The 25267-nt window shown below is 43.9% G+C and overlaps 1 protein-coding gene across 1 annotated transcript in view; it reads right to left on the bottom strand.

Annotated features, from left to right (window-relative positions):
* The window catches only part of MAN1C1 (mannosidase alpha class 1C member 1), a 69280-nt gene that overhangs the window by 16697 nt on the left and 27316 nt on the right, over window positions 1–25267 (bottom strand). The window contains exons 4-6 of the mRNA XM_052810450.1: window positions 6557–6672; window positions 4285–4365; window positions 1961–2055 (exon numbers count right to left, since the gene is read on the bottom strand). Coding sequence (XP_052666410.1) covers window positions 1961–2055; window positions 4285–4365; window positions 6557–6672 — 292 coding nt within the window. The remainder of the gene's footprint in view (window positions 1–1960; window positions 2056–4284; window positions 4366–6556; window positions 6673–25267) is intronic.

The following is a 25267-nucleotide window of genomic DNA, read 5'->3' as shown; positions in this document are numbered from 1 at the left end:
ACACACAGGCAGAGAGCACAGAGTAGCAGCTTGAGAAGACAATGTACTCTAGGACCTGGCAGACAACGTGGCAGTTGGACCAGCAGGATGGAAAACAAGCCTGTGTGAGACATGATACAGTGCCTCTGTGAAAACAGAAGGCCACAGGGAAGCACATCAGCGGAGAGGGGACACAAGAGGAAAAGGTGGTGTGAGGTGATAGGAAGAGATAAAGCCAGTTGGCTATGGGAAGAGCTGGGAGGGGTGGGTGTCTTTGTACTTGGGTCCTCAAAAATGTATATGCAGAATTGACTTAATGCCAGCTTTTGTTTGTTTCAAATTTCTGAATGTCATTTTTAACCCACCCGCCCAAGCTACCACCAACAAAAGCCTACACATGCTGCAAGACTATCCTCTGTTTGAGACGATGAGGTCTCTCTGGAATTAGCACATCCTTGCAAAAGCAGAATTGGAGAGAGAATTCCTTCTTGCAAAACTCTTCTGGGCTTTGATTTGGCCCTGACATTTGGGTCAGCATGCTCTCACAGCATCACCTCACTCTCTTCTGCTTCTACTTCCACACACTATCTCACACTGAATAACTCCCTTCCCCTTTGGGTTTACAGCCTTTGGCTGTTCATTATGTTCCTGCAGTAGTCAGACTACAGATTTAGCTTGCTTCATCCTTGCTCCTAAATCAATTGATACTCCGAGCCCTCACAGAAGTTTCATGGCCCTGAAGCCAGAGCTCAAGCCAGTAATATGGGTTCTGGATTGTGGGCTCAGTGTTATTTTGATTTTTTTTGCTCTTAGTCAAGGTCATCAGCAAAACATTTTGGGAATGTCTAGGCAGACACAGTCTGTTTCAATTGTCTTCACAAAGGGCAGGGGAGGGTTTGGCATTTCTGTGAAAGGTTAGTCTATGCGGAGTCTTTATCAGCCACAGAGGAAGCAGAATGTCTCTTCTGTAAAAAGAGACAATTAAAAGTCGTGGTGGTGGCTCAAATTTTCACTGGGATCACGTACAGGTAAGACAACTGAAGGGTGACAGTGATATTTGAGCAATGGATCAGTGTGAGCCAAACATTTTAAAGTCTTGCACTTCACAGAGACATGAGCCAAAGAAGAGATTTGGGCTAAGAGACGAATTATGATTTTCACGGCTGCTGCTCTGAGTTTTGCAAGAGGTGAGGACGAAAGGCTTTTGTTAACCCACATTTCCTGCTGTCTCTGTTTCAGCCGGCATGCAGCTTTTACCCTGGGGGATTTGTTTGTAGGCATCAAAATGAGCCAATGAGCCCTTTTTGGCAGGGAACGCTGTCTACTAGCAAGAATCAGACACTGGGAGTCCAGCCCCCAGGTTTGTATCTGCTTGCCGAGAGACCTTCAGCAACGTATTTAACCCAGCTGCCTCAAATCTCCCCTCCAGCATGAGAACACCACCTACCTGACATGAAATGTTGTGGCTCTAAGTGAAGGATACACACCTGGCTGAGTGCTGCTGGCAGGGAGAAAACTAGAGGATCTGTATAATCCCCCCTTTCTAGCAGCAAAACTGTCAGCGAGTCCCATCCAGTTCCTTTCCCAATTTTTCCAAACGTGGAGCCTGAATAAATTCACATGCATCTAGTTGGGCACACTGCAAAAATACAGAGCACTGCATGCTACGTGCAGACTACAAATAACCTTTCAAAGAAAGTGAGAGCGAGGAAAATGCTATTGCAGCAGGGAGCCCTGCCAAGAGGTAGAGGAAGAAACTGCGGATAGCCCAAAATTAATAAAACACAGCTGGGTTTAACTTGAGTCACCTGCAATCTCTGCCAAGGCACCTCTTGGTTTTGAGTTGGCAAAACAAATGACCTCGAAGAATCTGCACTAGAGGGGGGCACCTCTGAGGAACTGCTGCTGTTCCTGCTCGAATCCTGGTCTTTTACAAACATTCAGTAATAAAATGACATGCTTGTAAGGACGTGTGTCTTGCCTGCCCAGATTTATGACGCCACGTGGGATACCAGTGGGGGTGTTAAAAGCTGGCAAAAGTTTCTCTCCAAGTTCCAGAGCTTTACTCTTGAACACCTGTTAAAAGAAGAAGAGAGGATAAATATTTGATGGACTGCTTGTGAATACTAGTCACACTGGATTCTTTCAAATCCACTTTTTCAAACACACCATTATAAAAAACTAAAACTGCTGCACTATAAGAATCTCCTGTTTCAGGTATGCTGCTGCCCTAGTTCCACTGCATGATAGATCTGAACCAAAAGTCATGCTGAACTTTGGTATCTATCTGAATGTCCTCTAAAAATCTACATTAAACCAGTCCCAAGTCCCCTGCCAAACCCTCAGCCTGGATGAGAGCAGCCAGAGCTGCAGAGCTCAGAACACCTCAAATACCTCAGCAGCAAATTTCTGTGATCTGAACTGATACAAAGACTACTCTTTGGGGACAAATTCTTCCCTTTTCCCAGGGTGGCAGAGGACAGAGGGAGGTGAAATGACTGAATTAAAATCAGAAGAAATCTTTCTAGGGTGAAGCATTGTTAGATTTACAACATGGGTTTGCCTAGCTTGTGTCATCTCCTGTTGTAAAAAAAACATGATTTCCAATGAACAATCTTTTACTTGCAACTCTTTTCCAGGAAGGATTCATGGTTTCATGGCTAAGCTGCTCCTTTTCCATTTGTAATGCCTCAGTTCTGGGCTTTCAAATCAAATTATAGCTTATGGTGGCTTGCAGTACAAAGCCACCATACACAATTATTTTGGGACAAACTGATACAAGCACTAATCTTTGCTCCAGAGATTAGTCCTGATCAAGGGAAGCCTGTAAGTGACTTAGGAGATAAAGCACAAGCCTTTTACCTCTAGCCCCCCTCCACCAGCCCAAGCTGTCATAGTAGTTCTCAGAAAGCAGGAATTTATTGCTCTAAAAATACAGCACTGAGGAAACCTGAGCTCTCCTGTGGGCTTGCAGACCTTTGATACACTCACAAGGAGATAGGGGTTTGGTTCAGAAGGGAAAGCAAGAGACAAGGATTTGATTTTTGCCTTTCAGCCTGGTGACAATGACTGGGTATGAGACAGGCACTGCCCTGGCTGCTGAGCACCACTGCTGACTGCACTTCAAGAGGTCACTGCTGGAGTTTTATGGTTTAATGTGGTTTCTTTTTGCTCTGTTGATCTGAAGCCTGTTGAAGTTGTGACTGAGACAGGCCCTGAGACGGGGCACTGAGTCTTTGAGAGTTTTCCCTGGAGGGAAATCACAGAAAGAAGTCATTCCTGGAACTCATTTAAAATGCAACTGAAGTAACAGAGCTGCTCCTGTGACTCCACGGATCAATGGTAGCACTATGCAGTGATGAGCCATCCCATCCTATTATGGTGGACAGCACCCAGCCACGGTCACTGTATGGCATGAAAGCTAAGTTCTCATTTAAGAGCCAGTCTTCCAGTTCCTTCACTCACAAAACTCCCCCTTGAATCAGAGTTTCTGCTCACCTAAGACTTCCAGGGCAAAGGAATAATCTCTTCATCTCTCTACAGCCAGCTGTAAAATTCCAGTCCAGTCACATTACAAAACAGATTACGGCATTAAGCCCTGGCCTCTGCCGGGCTGGAGAGAAAGAAGGAAAGTGAAGCGAGAGCCTCCTGCTTTAGCCAGGACTCCTGGGGGATGGGAGCATCCACTGAATGGGTGCTCTACCATGCTACAGGAGAGGCTGTGACACCTACCCCACACCTACTGGGCAAGGAGACATTTTGTGGAGCTATATCACCTTGCCACATGAGTTGGCAGGATGCGGGTACCCTGCCCTGGCAGTTTGCCACCCTCCTTCCTGGTACCCCAGGGCACTTTATCTTAGAAACTACTGCTATGGAGAGACTGGCCAAGTAGAGTTTGGAGCACTTGTCACTAATCAGTTGCCCTCCTTAGTCTGAGGCAGAATCTGGAACGATGTTTGATGAAATATTGCCTATGTTTAGAATACAAAGGAACAAGTACAAAGACAAAGATCACTGCAAATGGCATTTCACTGGGGAGCAATGTGTCCAACCAAAAACATGTCTTGCTAGAATTGCCCACAGGAGAAAAGATCTTTGCAAATGAGCCATGCACGGTGTGTGCAAGGTAATTATGCGAGACTTAATTAAAAGAACATTAGTGGCATTTCGATATTCATAAAAATGATAGGTTTAGCCTGTTGTTATGGAGGGATTATCTGATGCTCGGAGAAAAGCTGCTGGAGAACCCTTTCAGTTCATTATTGGTGACTACGTGAGACATGCAGAGCTGCTGAAACAAACCTCTTCTCCAGTTAAGTAGTATGCAGCCAACAGTCCTCCAATATAGCGGATGTTCACCTCAAACAAGGATGCTTCTCCGTTCTGAAAATACATAATGATATACTTGACTGCAAAGTCTGCACACACAAATGGCAGCTAAGGGGAACAGATTGTAGGCAGATACTTAAGTCTCCCAGTCCTCACCCACACTGTAACACAGCTTTTTGTCTAAGATCTCACAGCACTTTATTTGCTCTACAGTGACAGGTGGAGCCTGAAGGGAAGAGAAACACCCAAATTGGTCATTTATCACCAGCTGACAATATGTAAATCAGTTAGGGCAGATGTATTGTCCATCCACCCAACCCCATCTTGGGTTATGCCTTGCAAAAAGCTGTGAGTTAGTTTAGGGCAAAAATTTGCCCCTTGAAATGTTTTATTTAAAGAGAAAATTGTACAGACACATGGAAAAATTACTTTCTCCATTTCCTTGTGAAGAGGGTACTGCATTAGCTAGACGTAATGCACTTCCCGCATTAGCTAGATATTTTCTGTCATTCAAAGACTCACCCCAGTCTGCAGGCTCAGAGAGGACCACAGCCTAGAGGGTGCCTGTCATGGGCGTGGTTATGGAAAGACAAACTGTGTGTTGTCCATGTGCCCCCCCCCCCCCCCAGACAGCAGACACAGATGGATATGGTTCACTGAATCGCTCAAGAACCCACTCACCTGGAACAAGTTTTGCTCTACCTACTCAGCTGATGATCAGCAAATGTCAAAACGATTGCATTCAAAATGTGCCTTTAAAAAATACATGCTCCTGGCCATTGAATCTGCATGATAAATGATTCCTACCCTCACGCAAATGCATAAAGCCAAAAACCAGAAAGATCTTCCACCAACACAGCACTTTCAGTGAGCAAAGGGGCACTTGAACCTCTGCACTAGCCTGCCCCTTCCAAATACCTGCAGGTTACAAATCAGAGCAAGTGCTTTCTTGAGATGATGACTGAAATAGCATGAGACAGATCACAGCACTCAGCTTCAAACAGAGCTTGTGGGCCTTGGAGTCCCTGCCTCACTTTTCTGGACTATTAAGAGTTCCTTGTATAGAGCCAATTTTTAATTAATTTCCCTCCTTCTCTCCCTCTGCTGTGCTTTCTGACTCCACCGATCAATCCATAGCATTCATTCTTGTCTTTGCAGATCAATCTATTCTGCAGGCCAAGATTAAAAGCTTTTATGAAATCCAGATAAATTATCTCCCAGTTGATTTTGTCCCTTGTTTATCGATTCAGTAACATACTGAGAGCATTCACCAAATTTATCAGATGTGGTCTTCCTTTTATGAATATATGAATGCCAGTTGTGCCCTCCCAAAGGATGCTTTTCTATAAAGGCAGCTGCATGCATTGTTCCCATGGGGAAAACCGTTTTTCACAACAGGCAGCTAGGCTGGCATTAAAAAAAAGTTTAAACTGCACTCTGGTTTTAACATTCTCCACATGCCACTGATGAGATCCCATCAGCTCTCCCACAAGAAATGCAAGAGCTGGCTTGGAGACCAACAGTCAGAGCTAAGGTAAGGGGCCCCGGCCACAAAGTGAGATAAAGGACAGCATCCTTCATTTGATAGCACCGCAAGGCATGTGTTGCACCCAGAGTCCCGGCAAGTCTAACACTAGCTCTAAGAAGAAGTGGCTAGGAAAGCCTCAGCGGTCCCAGACAGCAAGGATCTCTGGCCATCTTGAGATGATGCCCTTCGTTCCAAATCTAGGCTCACTATGTGCTCCGACTTTGCTGCTGAGGTGCCACGTTTCCACTGCAAAAGTCCCAGCAATGACATAGCAACAAAGGGCCCAGTCAAGGAGATCAGCATTTTCAATCTTAATCTATAGCATGTAAGAAGAAAACTTGTCTTATCACAGGCAGACAGTTAGTTGAGATGAAACAAAACTTCCTTGGAGTATCCAATAATTACAGCTGGTTTTATAACCCAGACCAAAACACAAAAAACATTAAACACTGAATCTCATTTTCAGCCAGACACTGGGAGTCTGATCTGGTGGCCCCTCGCTGGAACCCTGTACCATGTATAGCAGAAGATTGGGGTGAATCATCACAGTAGTCCCTTTGGCCTTAAAAAAAAAAAAAATCAGAGTTGAGTGGTTTCTTCCCCCACAGACTTGATAATTCCCCTCCCCAAATGACTCTTACAGAAGATTGTGATCAGAACTGGCCAAACACGCAGCATTTCGGTGACACATGCGGGCATTCCCAGTAACTGACTCACCACATTCAAGTCAAAGCTTTTCTCCACCCACTTCTTTGCTTCTTGGAATTCCTCCTCGAGTTCCATGATGTACAGAGTATCTAAGGCGTCTACTACCGTAGCTCCTCGAAGGCCTCCTGCATTTCAAACAGAACAGCATGATGAAGCCCCATTCATGCAGTCTTTGGTTCTAAATCAATCTGCAGGAGCTGGGACAGGAAGCAGCTTCCAGTCCCAATACTGGGGATGTTTGGATGGGATCCAGACTGGCCATGGACTAGGCTGAGATCTGCTAACAGGACTAGTGAGCTCTGCTACCCAAAATGGGCTGATTTGGAGAGGCCCAATTTTCAAAGGCCTGACACTTCTGAAAGAATACCCCCAAGGAACAGCTCAAGGTCCACACTGTAAGCCACTAGTCATGACTGCAAGCCTTGGCCTTGTTTTCCAGTCTTGTCTTGGCCAAAATGGTTAGGCAATTCCACCCCTAATCTTTGTTCAGCTGTAAACCTAAATTCAGCCTCTTTCTAAGGCAGTTACAAGCATAACCCTCTTCTAAGTGAGAGAATTGTATTTTTATTGTGCAGGAGCATCCAAGACAGGACTTTGATCATTCTGCCCTGATGCAATGTTTGTTATCTGGGGCACAAAGTACTTTTACACCATGCCATGACCCAGGGTTTCCCGCTACCAGCATATATACAAAACACAGCCTCATCTGGCAGCAGAGACACCAGAAACTAATCTCAATGAATCCTGAACAGAGAGTGGGTGACTCTAGGGACAGCTCCCTTCCTTTGGCTAACAGAACAGTCCCTGTGAGCATGCTCACCGTTCTCCAGCAGATGGCAATGGGACACATGCAGATGAAGCAAATGCCACCCAAGTACTTGGACCAAGCATGTCATTCATGTAAAAAAACTGCATGCCAAGCGTTGTCTTACACAAATGGACTATAGGAGAACTTCCAGTGAGACAGAATGATGTGGCATGCCATGCCACGAAAACTATGGAGGGTATGTAGACAGACAATCTTGTAGCAGTTGAGATTAAATGAAACTAGAGATGTTAACAACCCTGGGTTTGGAACATCTCAGTGCTGGGGTTTCATTTCTGTTAGGTTTCCCTAAAAGTATTCCTAACACGGAAAAGCAAAGGGTATGAAGCACATTGTGACTCAAACCCCTTTGTGCTTAAATTACAAAGGCCATTGCTTCCCTGGGTAACTCAGCAAACTCAAATCCTCATGTGGAGGATTCCAGTTTGGAATCATCATCAGCCATCCCTCTGCGGATGTAACACACCAGGGACATAGGCGTGAAGCTGCCTCTATATTGCCGTCAGCAATCTGCATGTGCAGGCCCCCCCCCGCCACTGCTCAGTTGCAGCCACATTCCTACCCACCCCCTGATGGTCAGACCTCTTGGGAGTCCCTGGCAGCAACGACGCTTGGATGAGGTTCAGGTTTTGTTTCTGCAGGAGAAACTGCTTGTACCGGCTCTGTCCCTATCATCTCCCTTTCCAGTGTAACCACAAAGACTCACACGCACTGCTTATGCCCAGGGGTTTTCCCGAGACATATTTCTATTTGGCTCAGGTCAGTTCCTTCTTCTCACTAACAGACTTTAAAATACTACCCCAAATTCCCCCAGCTTTCGCAGCCTTTTATTGCATGCTCAGATTGGCTTGGCACTTTTGTAATACCTTCAGTATTACTTCAATTCTAGTTCTACTTAAGAGAGGAAAACCCAGCTGGATGCACTGTCAAGCAACTACTGCAGAGGAAAGAGGAAGGCAAAGGTGAGTCATGTGTCATGAACCTTAAGACTTTGGTCTTTTCTTATTAAGGAAAAAAGGTGACCGTGTCTGAAGTACATCATACCTTTTCCTCAGAGAAGTGCTCAGATCCACCAATTTCATACAGGGCTCATTTATGCTTTCAGCATTCCTCTCCCGTAAGAAAGGCATCTTGCCTTATTTTGTTGATGTTACAAGATTGCAGTTTTGACACTTTTCAGCCAGTCAGCACATCATTGCTTTAATGAAAACCCAACCAAGACTCTACTGCTCAACTACAGATTGCTGGCTTTCGGATGCTGTCTGCATCAAAAACAGGGGCTGTGGAAAAGGGATGAAGGCAGTAAAGACAGCCTCTAGAAATCCATTTATTCCTGCAGGCTTGCAAAATTATCATCTAACTGGAACTATCTCTGAGAGTGCAATAGATGGAGTCAAACAGCCACTAGATCAACTGGTGGGTTCTAAAAAACAGCTGAGCTGATGTTTGTATGGCATGTTTTCCAAAAGCAGTCACCATGAAAAACAACATCATCGCAGTCAGAGCTGCTTTTATCAACCTTAATGATTCTTCAATATTAACGATTATGTGATTTTTATACACTTTCCTATTAGCAAGGAGAGCCATACCAGCTCAGAGCAACATGGACGCAGGCAAAACGTTTTAAAAAGGGAACGAAGGGCAATGCTGCCTGAGGCACAGCCCATTACTGTGATATTCTGAGAGTAACACTAACAGGCTTGATTTAATTTGATGATATAATCCACAAAGCCTTTCATAATCTGCAGAGAGACAATGAGAAGAGTTGGATTTGCTCAAACTAAACAGAGACAAAGAGACAATAAAGTTACAATTTTCTGGGATGATTAATTGAAGTGAAAAATATTGCTTGAATTGACAGAGCCTTTTATGTTTTTAGCAAGTAAGGCCTTTAAATACATGAATTGCATCGGGGATTAGGAACATGCTCGGATCTTTGCTAAAGCATAGCTTGGAGTTGCTTAGCTTTCCTCCCCTGTATTTGACAAAGTGGAGGGCAAACCTTGCTTCCCTGCTGGTTTGTCTTTGTGTTATTTTAAACATTTGTTTTAAATATTCCCCTAAACACTCTGTATCTGAAGAACCGCAGGCTGTGTGTTTTGTACAAGGGTCTTGTCGATGTTTCCTTTCTTCTGCACCAGCTTTGAAGCAACTGCAAAATGCATGGCTGACTTTTTTTCCTGCAGCTAACGAAGTCTATCGCAATACCAAGAGCTACCGTCTCAGCTTCAGCCGTCTCACGAGTATGATAAAAAAGAACCTCCTTCCCCTCCACAACTATGCAAAGAGCAAACCAGGCATCAGGACTTTGCTGGTGCGACTCTGTCACTTGCCAGGACGGAGAGCACATCTAGGAAGGAGATTGACCCCCCTGTGCACACTGGCATGTTACTTCTTTGCTACAGGAGCATCTTCCTTCCTGCTCAATTTGCTTCATCAGATCATGACAGAGTTTGTGATACAATGTCCAATGGCTCTGATTATACTCAGCTGTCAAAAGATGGTGCTATACGTACCCTAGCATGTTTATTACAATATATATGCACCCATTTATAAAGGTGGTGATATTTGCTTGACATGCTGCTTTTGAGAGATGTTAAAAAATAATCACCTTTCCACATCTATACATTATAATGTGAGGGATATAATCAAAGGGGAAGCAGCTTCAAAAGGAAAAGTAATCAAAACCCACTCTGTCACTTTTGACTCTTGCAGATACTCTCCTCTCTAAATTATTAGTTTCAGCCTCATTGTACTCTCTCTGAGGAAGCTTTAAAGTAGAAACCAAGAAACCCTCAAAAGAAACCCTTCTGAAAGTACCCAGAAATGGTAGCAATGACTTTTAAGCAGGACTTCATGTCTGAGATTCTACCTGTCTCCACTAATCTAAGGCCCTGCGCGCTATGAAAAGCTCCCCCTGATCCTGCTGCAAAACTGGCTTGGAGTGGAGATACACCTCCCTCGGGAGAGGCAATGTCACTTCACTGATGGCCAAAAGGGGAGGTGTGTCTATTGGACACAGCTCTGCGATCCCCACCAGCTCCTACACTGCCCAGTGAGAGCCCATGGCCATTCTGAATGGGAAAGAGGAACCCTCCACTGGGAGCAGTGGGAAGAACTGGGACCTCAGGCAGAACTCAGGGATGCTTGTCTAGGGGCATTTCTAACTGAAGGACTTCATGGCAGCTCTTGTGACAGCAAGTGCAGGGCCTCTGCCTGGACTTTCATCTGTGAGAGAACAGCAGCACACCAGAAGCAGCAGCTCATGGTAGCAATACAAAGGTTCATCTCTTCTTGAGCTGAAGGAGGGCCTGTACCACCCCGTCCCAAGCCACAAGTGTATTTGCTCTTTTGTGCATAAGAAGAATGGAGACATCCATGTAGGCAACAAGGCTGCTCTGTTCCTACTTCCACCCACCCAGAGGAACAGGCATCCATCCGCTCGCTTGTGAACACTGCCGCAGAAATCACTAACAAATGTAACATTAATTAACATAATTCTTGTGAAAGGTGCTGAATGGAGCACTCCAGAGAGAGGAGATGGCATTGTATGCACACTGTACTCCCACAGCCTCAGTGGGAACGTGCTTTAATGCCAGTCTGGAGGAACAAGACCATTCAAGCAATAGTCTCAGAAGGGCCTTAATGAGAATTAATGGTAGCGCTATCTCTAAAAACCACAGATAAAGCCCACAGCAGCTTGTTCTAGTCTGGGGTAGTTAATATGAATAGAAGGGCTCATCCTCTTCTCCTATCCCTGACTCGTCCCTGCTGCCTGCTAGCTTAGGGGTTCATTGTAGCCACTTGCAGCAAGAGTTTCAATTCCAAAGGCTCATTAGGAGGTTTAATGTGTGCTCACCGGGCCAGAGGGGGAACACTTTGGAAGACATATGCCAATCTCAACAACCAAAGGAACTAAAAGGTACAAAAGCCTGCCAGGCTACCAGGGGAGCTGCCAGCCAGGCTCCTCCTGCCAGGCAAAGGACAGCCCTCTCTGAACCCGCTGCAGAGCACAGGGCAGAAGAGAAGAGCTGCCACTGCAGCCTGGGGCTCCTCTGACCCTAACACAAGGTATTGACTGTGAGCCCGTGGACTATGGCCAAGAAGTGACAGATACGTGGTCCCAATCACAAGCTGAATGAGGATTGTAAAGGGTGAAAAGCTCCAAGTCAGGCAAGTGGGGAACCTACGAGTAACAGATGGGGCCCCCTGGCACATGCACAAGATTCACCCATTTGCACATATCCCATGGCCTTGCTCTCCTTCAGCATCCTGGCAAGGTAGCGCGTGGAGGAGAAAAGGGAACAGCTTTCTTCTCAACATATAGTTCAAAGGGAGGCCATGAGGGCTGATCAAAGGTGGAGAATATCTACCCTACCACCTGCCAAACATGTAAGGGCTAATTAAGGCTTGAAAAGCACTGCAAAACACCAAGCAGGGACTAAGTATAACTGTGGTAACAATCACAACTGCTGCTGCATCTGTGAACTTCCTTTTAGCTACCCATTATCTGCAAATCAAACCCACCAATTTAGGCAGAAACAGGCCAATCAAACATACCAGCATCAGGTACACAACAGAAACTGCACGTTTGATCATTAGTAGAGCAGTGAGAGTTTACATCTGACTTGCTGAAGCCTTCATGAGCCACCAAATCCATATGTGAAATTCAACCGATGTGAACACTTTGCATTTGCTCACGTTTACAACCCAGGCTTGCCTGGGAATAGCAAGGGATGACCACATGTTGTATTGGGCTAGAACATTGATCCAGGCATTGCTCACACAGCACAGCTGAACTCCCCTATTAGAAAGGGCCCAGAGGACAGGATTACATTTTTTAGGAAGTAGGATGATCTACTGAGCAAAAGACAAAGCCTTCACACCAAAGAATTGCCTTTTATCAGGAGACTGTGACATTATCTTGGTTTTAGCTCTCCTTCAGTCTCTGTAGGAGCTACACAGAACAGAAGACAGTCATGTCAGAGAAAGCCACAACTTTTCATACAGCTTCCTGCAGCCAAGGTCAAAACCTTCAGCTGGATATAAACTCTGCCTCTAGCCTCCGCACCTTGAACGCACACAATAGCAAGCTGAGATGCACAGTACTGGGTAGATTTTTCTTTAACAGGAACTACATGACTGAGGAGTGAGCAGGGACTGAAGGAAAGGACAAAAATTAGGAAAGGAAAGGGAAGAGGGACAGAACCAGACTGTGAAGAAAGAAAAGTGAAAAACAAAGAGACTTCAGAGCACTTGCAAGAGCATCCAGGATATTTTCAATGCATTCCCTTGGCACCAGAAAATAGATTGTGTTTTTTGCTGCGCTCAGAAAATGGTTTGCCTTCGCCTGCTCTGCTCCTGCTCTATCAGTTCAAACTGCTACAGTGTTGCCCATAACCGAGGAAATCTATCAGCCTTCTGGGCCGTGGAGCCTGAGCCTCCTGCCATGTTTTCAGCCTATCCAGCTGCCACTGAAACAAAGCCCCATCACACTCCTTCCAGCAGGAACAAGGCCTGGGGTCTATCAGCTGCTCTAATAAGGTGTCGGTGACTCACTGACAAGAGAAGAGACAACAGTTAGGCAACAGAATGACTCATTGGTAACAACGCACGATTCATTTACCTTCATCCTACTTCAGAGGGTTTACATTAAGTAGGATGCAGAATAGCAGGCCCAAAGAGAAGGGACAGCCAGTACAGCAGCTTGCATTTCAGGACCTCTCTCCAGAATCTCATGAAAAACCCTTGCATGCTCTCTATACCAGCTCACACAAGTGAACCAAGCCCTCGCTCTTCCTTCTGGCTTTTCCAGCTCCATTCCTACAAAGTCCAACCAGCTCTCCTACCTGATGGGTATCACTTTTTGGGATCAAAGAGCACTCCTTTGTCAAAATCAGTTTTGTATTGGTTTGGGGTTTTGTTTTTTTTTTTTGCTTTCTTCTGTTGTTTTGGGTTTTTTTTTGTGGGAAGTTACTCGGGCTTTAGGAAGGAATTTTGGCCAAAATGGAACACCTCCTTGGGGTGAGGTATTTACAGGCTGGGGATCTACCTGCTCAAGTCCTTTTGCTACCAGACTTAGCACACAGACCTGCACCTGCTACTCCCAATGGCTAAACAAGTGGCCTAACCCAGGACATATTCAGCCTCCATAGCTTAGCAAATGTTTGATTTTCCAGACAAAGTGGAGCAGCTGTGATGGGAGGGACACAGAGAGTTGCCTTCCCTCACTCCCCTCTTCCCAAAATAGCCAACTTGGAGTATCATAGGCCAGATATGAGACTTGAAGGGCTCCCAGCTGCAAGTCTGTCCCTTGAGAGTCTTTAAAAAAGCTGTAAAAGTGATGCTTCAGCAAATGAGTAGCTAAGAGTGGGGTCTTTAATAGCCCTCTTCCTTAGGAAGAAGTGCCTTTCACCAACAGCTTTGCCTAACTCCCACAGCCACTCTGTGTCTGGGGAGCCACTAAGCACGATGGCTTGCAGGTGTGTGATCTAAAGTGCTGCTGCCCTGCTGCAAAGCCAAAATGGCACATACATCCCATGCAATGAGGCAGTCTCCCTGTCTCAACTCTAACCAGCTTTGCTATCTAGGTACAAGGAATAATGATGAATTTAGTGTGTGCCTAGATGCACTGCCTTTGCAATGATGGAAATGGTGCAAGGATTCCCAAGCAGTAGGAGACAGGAGTATCTTCACCAGCTTTTCAACACTATCTCCCTGACATCAGGGTTTAGCTTGAATAAAATTCTTCTTTGTGCCACATCACCTGTGTTTAGAGCGCCACGTACCCCTGCTATTGCTATTATGCTCCTGTTATGAATTGTCTGTCACAGAGATGGATGGAAGCCCAAACTAACCTCACCAACACACCTATTCAGCAGGCAGTGCCAAAGCACTAGAGCAAGCAAAGAGGTTAAGGAATATCGCCTCTAATGTCACGAAGACTAAGACCCAGGGGGCCTGGTCCTGCCATTTGGCAAACAACCCTTTATGAAGTTTCTCAGTGAACAGAAACCGAATCCTTCATTTTCAACAAAGCCATTTAAAAAATCTGTACAGTAATGCATTGTGCCAATGCTTAAAATGAACAGCACAAGTCATTAGGAAGCTATCATACTTAATCTTGCATATAGCAGGACTGTTTAAATGCTACAGAACAGAGAGTTTCAAATAGCTTTTTGCTAACTTTAATAACCAAGTTTACAACTGAAAGGCAAGAGCGAAAGGGGGAGGAATTTAGATCAGTGCAATGTAAACCTAGATCAAAAATGAAAGGTCTTGACTCCCACTGTTCTTGTGTCAAATCATATTTGTCAAAACAAAAATTAGTGCTGAAATCTTGTTTGGAATAAAAATTAGGATGCAGTTTCTATGAAACATGATGAACATGTTAACTGTTGAGGCACAAAAGACTCCAGTTGTTACTGGTTATTTATCTTCACCTCTTGGGGTGCAGGCGATGCAGGGCAAAACACGAACTGAAAACACTGAGACCCCTTCTTCTGGTTATGCTGGTACTGAAGGCTTCAAAAGATTGAACTGGCTTTGATTAAAATCAGTGCCTTGTTAAAACAGGAGTTTGAAAAGCAACCATCTCCGAGTGCTGATTTTCTTGTTCTTTTTGGTTTTTTTTCTCACTGATAGTGCTTGGAGACCAGACTGAACTTTTGACTTTTATCCAGAGATTTGTGCAAGAAGCCTGGGAGCTGGCTGAGACCACGTCACCAGACAGCTTCTGGGTAGTGGCATACTGTCGAGTTCTGGGGGAAATCGACACAGAGACTTTTTACATAGCTCAGGATAATCTTGGCAACAAAGTAACCTGTGAAAATCACTGCACAGTTTCTTGAAAAATCTGCTTTGCGGCAAAGATTTGCCAGTCCTCTCTGCAGAGTGCTCTGGGTCGGGCAGAACAAGTGGTTGGGAGCCTGGAACTCCTGAGATAGGATCTGGCTTTAGACTAGAGCTCCCTGCCCGCTCTGGACCTCAGTTTCTTCTGCCAGCAAAAAAGCAGGAGGCATCTTCCTCCAAGTTTAAAAAGAAAAAGAGTTTAAATGAAGATAACGTGCTGGTTAGAGAAATAAAACGATTTAAAAATCCATATTCAGGCAAAGTGCTGCAGCACGATGACCAAAGTTTTAGCCTATTCTACTCAGTACCAGTTACAGCAAGACGAGAAACAAGAGTCAATAGACAGCAAGGCACACGCTACCCCTCTGACACTAAGCAAACAGCCCCTTGTGTACTGGCCTGTTGCCTAGTCAGCTGCTGTCTCACCATCTCCATCGATCACATTAGTTTATCCACCATCATCTGACCTGGTATTTCTGTCTCTGTTCATCCTAAGCACCTTGCACTAGCCATTCATCTCCCCTCTGGAATGGCATTGCTGACCACGCAAAAACATTCCCACCAGTTTATTTTTTAACTTTTCCTTTCATAATTGTCCTCTAGCACGGAAACCTTGCACTAGGTATCAGTACTGGAAGACAAACTCCAGTTCCAGAAGATATTCTCAAGTAGAAAGACAATCTGCTCACATTACAAGTAGGACTAGGACAGGGTTGGTACTATTTGTTCAGCTGACACAAATTAAACAGAAAATCCAAATGAAACTAGGAAACAGGTTACAGGCCTTTTCAGGAAGAAAGAAAATTTCTCAGTTAAGTCTTCACAATTGTATCATTACAACCTGGTCCTTCAGCTGCCTATGAATGGTACCTACATTCTGCAGATGAAGCCTGCAAAGCCAACACCACCAGACTTGAGTTACAGCCTTGCCACTGTGCCTTATTTATTGAGGTTTTCGTCTGTGAACCTGATAGCTGTAACACAGAGTAACTTCATTCCCTTTATTTAACGTAAACTAAACAAATTACATCTGAACAACAAGGTAGCACCAGAGAGAGATAAAGGCGACAAAAAAGTAGTCCAAGAATTAGAAAAGATCTATTTCTTTTTTTATCAGCACATTCTCCTGCAGACTGGAAAAAAAAAAAGTCCATTAACTTTTGAGCAACCTCATTTTTCTTTGCTTTCCAAATAAACCACTGCACCTACACTTCAGGGACTTCATCAGAAAACACTTCATATCCAAGGTTATTTTCCTGTCGTCTTCTTATTAATCTTCCTCATTCTCCTCTCCAGATATTGGTCAGAAGTCACACCCCAAATACTCTCCACCCCACACGCACTCCCCTGATGTACAGAGCAGGGGGTGACTACGCAGAAGAGCAGAACCCACCTTACAGAGCCCTTGGCTTCCAGCAGCTCACAGGCAGTTGCCGTGGGCAGCTCTGTCCTCCGCTCCCCTTCCAACCTCAGCTGTGAGCAGCCATCGATGGAGGTCTTGGGGCAACAACTAACCCCTAAGTTAGCTCACTAACTGCACTAGTTCTGGCTCGCTTCAGATTCTGCCTCTCCATGGTGCTTGTCCTTACCTGCAGCAGGGGCAACACACATGGGGGGGTACTGTGCCAAGCCCCCGCAGATCCCAACAAACCAGCCTCCATCACCCCAAGATACAAACCACCCTTGATTTCAGTTTATGTTGACGTGTCACACCTCATCTATTCTACTTCGTGATTCCTGATAGATTTAGCTCTGGTAGCTGACAGAATGATGACCCTGCTTTGTAGGCTACCAACTGGCTACTAATTTCTTCAGCTATCAATTATCTGATCCTGGAGATGCTAATTTTCTTGCAGTTCTGGAAGGAATACTTAGTGGATTCATCAGAAACCTATGCATTTTACTAGATGCAGGGCATCACTCAAGACAATGCCGAGATTACCTAAATCAACTCAAAACCTAGTCCTGTACACTGTAGGGTGGATAATGTCACGCTTGCCCCAACTAAGGAAAGGTCAAAGTGCTGATCATTCCCTGAAAAGATGCTTAGAAACAAGAGAGCAACTAATCCTGGAGCACGTGGCTTGGAAGAAGCAAAGCCTATGGTACATTAGACTGTGCAAACAGCCTAAAAGAGAACACCACCTTGAAAGAGCCATCTGCCAAATAAGGATGACCCACCGCCCACCTAAAGGCAAGGAATTTTGAAGACTGGCATTAAGAAGATGGCCCAAACATCTGGCCCACAAGATAGCTCAGTCTGTTTTTCATTGTCAACAGGAGCGATATTCCGAGTTCACGGCAAGTGATAATGAATCACAGTTCCACCTGCACTACACAATGGGTGTTAGCATATGAGCTGCACAGTTTCTAGGTAAATCTGGCACCACAGAGAAGCATCTTGAAGTGTTGGCTTTTAGGCTGCTATGATCAAATTTAATACAGAATGTGTTCCAGCTGGGGAAGAAATAGCTTTTTTGGATTACGAACCACTCATGTTTTTCAAATATCAATTTCCCCTGAAGAATTAAGCCTATCATTCAAACTGAACTAGCAGTGGCAGCTCTCCCCTGAACAAGTGATGGGTGAGAGAGAGAAAAAGAGAGCTCATGCTCATTTAGGAATGTGGCAAAGTAGACTGTGTTTGGAGGAGATCAGGCTGGTGGGAACAGGCTAGCAATATTCTTATTATGCACTGGAAAAAAAAGAAAAGAAAGGTGTTAGGCATAAAAATGAATTGCTTGTCACAGTAACAGCCCTTCAGATAGTTACTTCCTTCAGTGGAAGGAAGAAAAGATATATGATAAGCACCTATTGCCAACTGATTCTTAAGTATTTAATACTTGGCAGCAGCTCCCCAGTTTAATCCTCTTTTCCCCAGTTTATTCAACCATCTTTCATCATTTAGCGATCCTCCAACAACAGGCACTGTCCCGTCACTGCATGACTCCAAACCTCCTGGAGCTCAAATCAAACTGTTTCTATTTGAAAGTGTCATAGAGGAGGAAGCCATTTGACAGCCTCAGGAACACAATCCTTGATACAGGAAAGATACTGCAAATCCACACTGCACATGTATCCAATCCATTTCCCATGACACACAGATTCTATTGCAGGCAGACTATGTCGGCTATGGAGAGCTCAGCAGAAAATTGAAAGCAATAATCATTCAAACGCTCCTTCGGGAAAGAGGTTTTCTCCTTTGTTTGGGCAACAGGGCTCAGATGTCAGTGAAGCAGAGGTAATTACTTCTGGCAAAGATAGGTAGTTTGGCAAGCAAGGAGTAATTCTGGGAGGAACAGTTCAAGAAGGTTAAGCAGAAGACAACAGCAGCAATACTGGTGGGGCAAAATACTGCTGGTCTCTCCTCTTCTAGATGTTTGAAATTAATTTTAGACTGGTTAAAGGTAATCTGATTATATACTATTTATTGCTCCTTCACATACCTCCTTGAGGACTTGCATCATTTCATGTGAGGGGTCCCAACAGGCCTATTAAAACAAACACACACATCCTACTGGCAACTATTACCCATGGACTCCGAGAGACACAGGTAACATTTAATGAGCAGAGACTGCTAATTCATCTTAGAATTCAAAGGAGAGATGCTTCATTATAATAATCAGGAAGAAGGTGCCCTTCTATCTTCCAAACACACTTCCCCAAAAGTGGCTGTGGCAGATGTGTTATGACAGCACAGGAGAGAGATGCAGTTTGTAACTCTAGGTGGCATTTTTCCCTCAGCAGATAAGATACGCTCTGAAGGGGCTTTGCAGAACAGACAGTGCATTCTACTTTGGGTTATAAAACTGCTCATCCCTGACGTGGTTTTATCTATAGTCCAGACAAGCAAACATCACCTCCCATAGCGTGTTCACAGAAATGATCTGGCCCTTAACACAAGCCCAGGTTTGAGAGCAGAATTCAGAGATACAGGAATGAAACTACCCTTTGCCTCAAAATAAAGTTAATGGGATTAATTATGCTGTTTGGTATGCAACAGAATGGAGGAGCTGGGCCCGGACACCTGCTATCAATCCAGATACTGCTAAGCACTCAAGTTACTGTTCACAAGCTGAGCTAAGATGCCTAATAATCAACAATGAAAGAATCTAAATACGTTTTATTTGTGAACGCAGTGGGTCAGGAGAACGCAAATGGTCCATTACCATGTCTCAGCTGATGAGCAGGAACACATTAAGCCATGGTAACTCCATCACTTGGAACCATCTGTCCATATTCTTCCTTTTCTCTCCTGTATTGTTAAAAGTCACACCAACAAGACCCTGGCTGAAAGACTCCAAATGCTCTCCAGTACGTTGCTTGACAGGATTAGATATCAAAATAATCTTAGCAAATTGGGAAAATAGTCTGAAATAACCAGGATGCAATTCAATAAGGACAGACAATGTATTTCAACCTGAGGGAAGAACGAACCATGAAGCATAAGGAATAAATGGTTAGACAGCACTCTGCAGAAAATGATACCGAGGCTACAGCAGATCACAAATGCAGCTCAAATCAACAATGTTGTAAAGTTGCAAAAAGGAGCAAACCCCCCCGCCAGGATGGGTAAATGGTGTGTGTCACATGCAAGACATGAAAGGGCTCTTGCACTCCACTCTGCACTGGCAACACTTCAGCCAGGACAGAGAGTTCACTTCAAGAAACATTTGGCTCATCTGGAGACTTCAGAGGGGAGCAACAGCACTGAGAAGAAGGCCATAGCATGTGACCTATAATTAAAGCTGGAAAGGTCTGGGGTTGCTCAGCCTTGAGGGGAGAAGACTGAAGGGAACTTGGCAACATTTTGCAAAGACACAAAGAGATGCTGCAAAGAGTAAGATGGTAAACCATTCTCCACATCCACAGGGAGAGGCCAAGAAGTCACAGCTTAACTTTCCACAGGAGAGTGAGGTCAGACACCAGTACAAGCTTTAAAACTGTAAAGCACTGAAGCAGAATGCCTGCAATGACTTTCCAACACAGGGTAGCTTAGGGATGGCTTAAGAAGGGAAGGACTAAATGACTTCTCACTGTTCCTTTTTTATTCTGATTACTCATTAAGGTGAATGAGAATTGCAGGTCTCCAAAAAGCCCCATGAAGATGCCCCTTGGAGATGCACCAAAGTGATTCTGAGGAAAGGAAGTGCTACGTAAAATGCTTTCTGATGGCTCGATTCCCTGCAAACCCCCAAAGCTACCTTAGTGACAGAGTACATCACAGTTACAATTTTGGATGTACACAGAAGTCAGGAAATTAAAAATGCTGGTTCCCACAGCAACCAGGATGCAGCCTGCCAAGAGAGAAGGAATGTTCTAGCCTAGTCAAAAGGTGTTAATTTTAATGCCTGGAAGGCGACTTCCACTTCCAAATGCCTGAAGAAGGCCTTGGTGAAGTCAATGAAAGCTCTCTGCTCTCACGTATGGGAAAAACTTGATCCTCAGTTTCTTTGTTTCTGAATTATCTGCTCTTGCTTGCAGAACACAGCACAGATTTGAGTTTGAAAATTAAGATGAGAGACAGACAAATCAAGGCTGCTGCGAAGACCATCACAACGAATGCTGTCATCTTGGACCACACTACACTTTAGTATTTGCATAATTTGTGCTTTCCCATCCTCCAGCTCTGTGAAGAAATGATATCCCTATGTAATCGTGTATTCAGATAGAAGCACTGTGGCGAGAAATAGGCGTAACTTAGGTGTTCTTAATTGCATGTTTTTATCAGAGCAAGGATATTATGGGTATATTGAAATTGGTATGGAAACAATCTTTGCCTTTAGAACTTTCTCTTGAAACACGTTCATTTTCCTGCACTGAGTTTTTTCTCCTTTTTTCTTTTGGGAGCTGCATACAAAGTGTGTTAGGGTGCAGTAGATTTTTTGAGAATAAAACATCAGAAGAGGGATGAACAATTTTACTAAGTCCAAAAAAATCCTCCCCATTTTTCACACTGATGCCTCAAGCAAAGGCTAAGGGATTTTCTTGAACTTCCAAAAAATTTTCTCTAGAGACAAGAACAATCCTGAGAGGCTAAAAGAGAGTATTTTTTAAAAGTATAAAGGTCTTCAAATGACAAATGCCTACCACAATATTCTGAACACACAGATCCAACCTTGAAACCAGTGACAAATCTGAAAGTTGACATCCTATGGGATGATGTTAAACCTACTGATTAAGTGAGATAAGAGACTTCTCTTGTCCCAAAAGCCAGCAGAGATAAAAAAAAAAAAAAAAAATCGGAAACAAGTACCTGGAGAAATTATAGAAAAGGAAATTCTGTAGCAGGATCCATTTGAAATGCGATCTCCTGAAGGTGAATAGAAAAATGTCAAAATCTAACACTAATCCAGATGAATATCCAATGAGATACATAATGAGGGTGGCAAGAAACTTCAGCAGCAGCACAAAAAGAGATATGATAATGCAGTTAAGTTCTAAATGTGAAATCTAACACAGCAAAGCCAGTTCTGAAACTGCCTAATCTCTTCAGAAGTTTCAGGAGTGGAAAAGGAGTGAATTAAAAACAAAGAAGATAAGTGGGCTTTTTGCTACACAGTTTATAGCTACCCATCTCCTCTGAATAAACAAGGAAAAGCTAAATACAGAGGGATAAAGATAGGAAAACTAGAAGTCTCAAGATACTTCCAACATAAAAAGGCATAGCTAAAAGTACATTTTTAAAATGTTCTTAACTTGCTCTGCCTTTTTACATGGTTTCTGGTAGTGCATGTCTGCAGGTGGGTTTGTGTTTGCAGCAGCAATAACGTAAAGCATCTGATTGCAAATGGTGGCTAGAAGACAAATGGCCCTCAGCATTTCTAGAAGATATAATTCTGACCAAAGCAGAGGTATTTGTGTAGTCAGGAGCTTCAAGGTTGGTATTCAACTCTGTATATTCTCTGTTGTTATCAAGTCAACACAGAGGGGTGCCATTAAGATCCTTGGAGTGGATGCTGGATGTTAGTTCAAGCCAGTTGGAAGTGCCAAACCTCCAACTCAGCTTTTGCTGTGGAGTTGCCACAACGCCTCCGTAATCCAGAGAAGAATCGGTGAGCAGTCCAACTACACCCACTCTCAGTTGGATGCCTTTTAATCACACGCTCAATATCTCTGAAGATTAGACAATTATTTCCGCATAATTAGTGTCCGGAATGAGGCACAAACAACATCCATAACGGGGTGATTAAAAAAAAAAAATAAAAGAAAGAAGAAAAAAGCTTAAAGACTAGTTCACTGTATTTTGAAATACAGTCCCCAGAGTCTGAAAAAAGGGAAAAAAAAATAGTTATAGCCTGGATTGTTCCCCTGTCTACATGGTAACGGGGCTGCTCACGCGTGGCTTGCTTCCTCCACACCGCTGTATGTTCTACTCCTCAGCATCTTGAAAACAGGTCTCAAAGAACACTCTCTAGTCACAACATCTCAACAAAATTTTCTTTCTTTTTCTGCTTTCATTTGCTACTTTAATGGCTGTTTTTCTAATTTTTTTTTGTTTCCTTCTCCTCCATTTTGCTGTGCAAAGCAGTTCTGACAAATCCCAAGACACTCTCCTACTTTTAGGCCTCATTAAACTCAAAACTGTTCAGGGTCAATGGAAAGTTCATGAAACTCATGAGGAAGCCTGGGATGATTAATGCTTTTACACTGAGATAATGTGAAGTTTGCCCGGTTTCCTGCTAAAGACAGGCTCAGACCGAACCCTTGCTGTCCAATCTTTGCAGCTGTCCTATCTAAAGGGCTGAACGCAGAGAGACACTGGAACGTGCATCTGTGCTTTGCATCTTAGGCCAAGGCTGTTCTCCACTGAATTTTCTAAGTTTGCTTTTTGTTTTGCAAGATGTAAATCTCAGCTGAGGGGAGATTAATCTATTCGGTTCAAATAAATTTTTTTCAAGAATTCCTGCCACAGTGGAGCTGATCAGGTCTAGCTCAGGCCCAGAATAAGGGCTTTGATAGCAAAGGTGTTTGAAGAAGGCCCTAGGCCACTATATGAGACACTAATAGTTTTTTTTCTGTTTAAACTTTTTAAATGAGTATTTCAAGCTGACAAGTTACTCACCTGTCAGCTGAGCCACTGTAATAAGCTTAAATCTCTCTGTGTGAGGTTTAGGGTTCAGTGGAGCCCTGATGTTTGAGCTAATGCTTGAAACAGCACATTTAAAGGAAGCCACCATTCTCAGCATGACCCAAGGTGAAAGCAGAGTGGGAACAGATCTCCTGCAGAATTAATGACAACCTTGGTGTCTGGAAGGAATGATCTTTGGCAGGTGGAAAGCAGGGGAAAAAAACCCCGTAACAGGGATAAATGTCAGCTCTAACATGAATCACACAACCAATCTCCAACGAGTTTGATATTTGGAGGATATCCTGATTCACTGCTTCCTGCTGACAGGAAATAAGTTTGTTGCTACAGACTTCCGTGACAGCAAAAGCCAACGTCAACTCAAAATGCCCTTCCTGAAAATAATATTAAACTGGGTAACATTATACATAAAAAAAAGATGATGATGCCAGGGAGCAACAGTGTTCCAGCAACATCTTCATTACAATATATTTTTCTCTTTAAAGAGCCCATGGAGCCAACCATCTAGTGTCATGTGCAATAGGCAGCAGGAATAATTTAGCATACAAATTCAGAGAGCAATTATTATTATTAGTAGTAGTATTGTTGTTGTTATTACTATTTTAATCACATAAAAGGACACTCCAGGGTTTTGTAATTTTGCGATCACAGGGAAAGAGACTCACAGGCAGAACGGAAAAGCTGTACCAAATGATTGCACAATTGGAGGTTACCATTTCTCTTCTGGTAGTTAGAATGTTGCTAAATTAGTATTTTCATCTAATTACTTTTCCCATGTTAAATATTCATACATCAACTCCTGTTGCTTCTAATTGAGGTGGGCACACTTCCTGCCTGCTTCATGGTTTCCTAGCTAAATCACTGATGAAGGAAGCAGCTATTTGGAAAATGTTTGGCTCAACAGGCAAGACTGGATGTTTGAAGGGACTAACTCTGGGACGTGGAGCCTTTTGTGTCCAGTCGGGCCCAGCACCTGAGGTGGTGATCAAAGAGCACTCTAGCTGCTGTTAAAAGTTCCTGTGAAAGGAGCTTGGTGGTGTAAGTCCAGTGGAGGGATGTTACTTGAATCTCCATCCAGATCAGACACTGGGCAGGTCACAGTGTCACAGTGCAGTGAGAAAGTCTGGTAAGATTGCACTGCATTTGCCAGGGAGAAAAAACCTGAAGGTTTCTGAATCTCAGGACAGTCAACTTGGTACTTTCTAGAGGCCTCTCCGTATATATTCACGTGGTCACTACTTTTCTTCCCCGGTCACTTCAAATCCTTTTTTTATCCTGGAGAGCCAAAATAGCACTATTTCCAGGCAGCTGAGACCAATGACCTCCTGTCTTCAAAACAGTCAGGACAGTTCAGGCCAAAGTCTGAGCTGAGTATACAAACACAGTCTAAGCAGCCACTGATCTTCCAAGAACTGCTACCCTGCCTGCGCAGACAGCCCTGTGTATTCTGTCACCAAGCAATCAAACATGGAACAACACAGAGGGCCCTACACAAAGATGAAGTCTAAACGCCTTACATCTTTCAGATCCAGCTGCTGTCAGATCTTTGCCATCCAGTTCTGGTGACCTGGCTGTGTCCTAGACGTGACAGTTGTCACATGGATTCACATCAGATAAAGCTACAGACCCTCACAAAGATGCACAAATTCAGCATATGCTGAAAGAAGCAATGGCTGTGGCGAGCAATTCATAATTTTAGGCGTGATTTCAAGTGGGGAGAGAGGAAAAAAGGGAGGAAACCTAGTTAAGGACTGCTATTTTTATACTAAAATTAATATACTAATGTGCAGTTAGGTGGTGAAAAATGACTGTCTAACAGCACAGCAAGGTTCCATATTTACTTGCTGTCACTGATTTCAGAGCAAATTGGCTCAGGTTATAAGTCAAAGAAGAATTCTGCTGCTGCCAGCACTGCACACTTCAAGAGATATCTGAAAATCAGGCTTCTTACCTT

The sequence above is a fragment of the Harpia harpyja genome, chromosome 16 (assembly GCF_026419915.1).
Source record: "Harpia harpyja isolate bHarHar1 chromosome 16, bHarHar1 primary haplotype, whole genome shotgun sequence".
Lineage (NCBI taxonomy): Eukaryota > Metazoa > Chordata > Aves > Accipitriformes > Accipitridae > Harpia > Harpia harpyja.
This window is presented reverse-complemented; position numbering and strand designations above follow the sequence as displayed.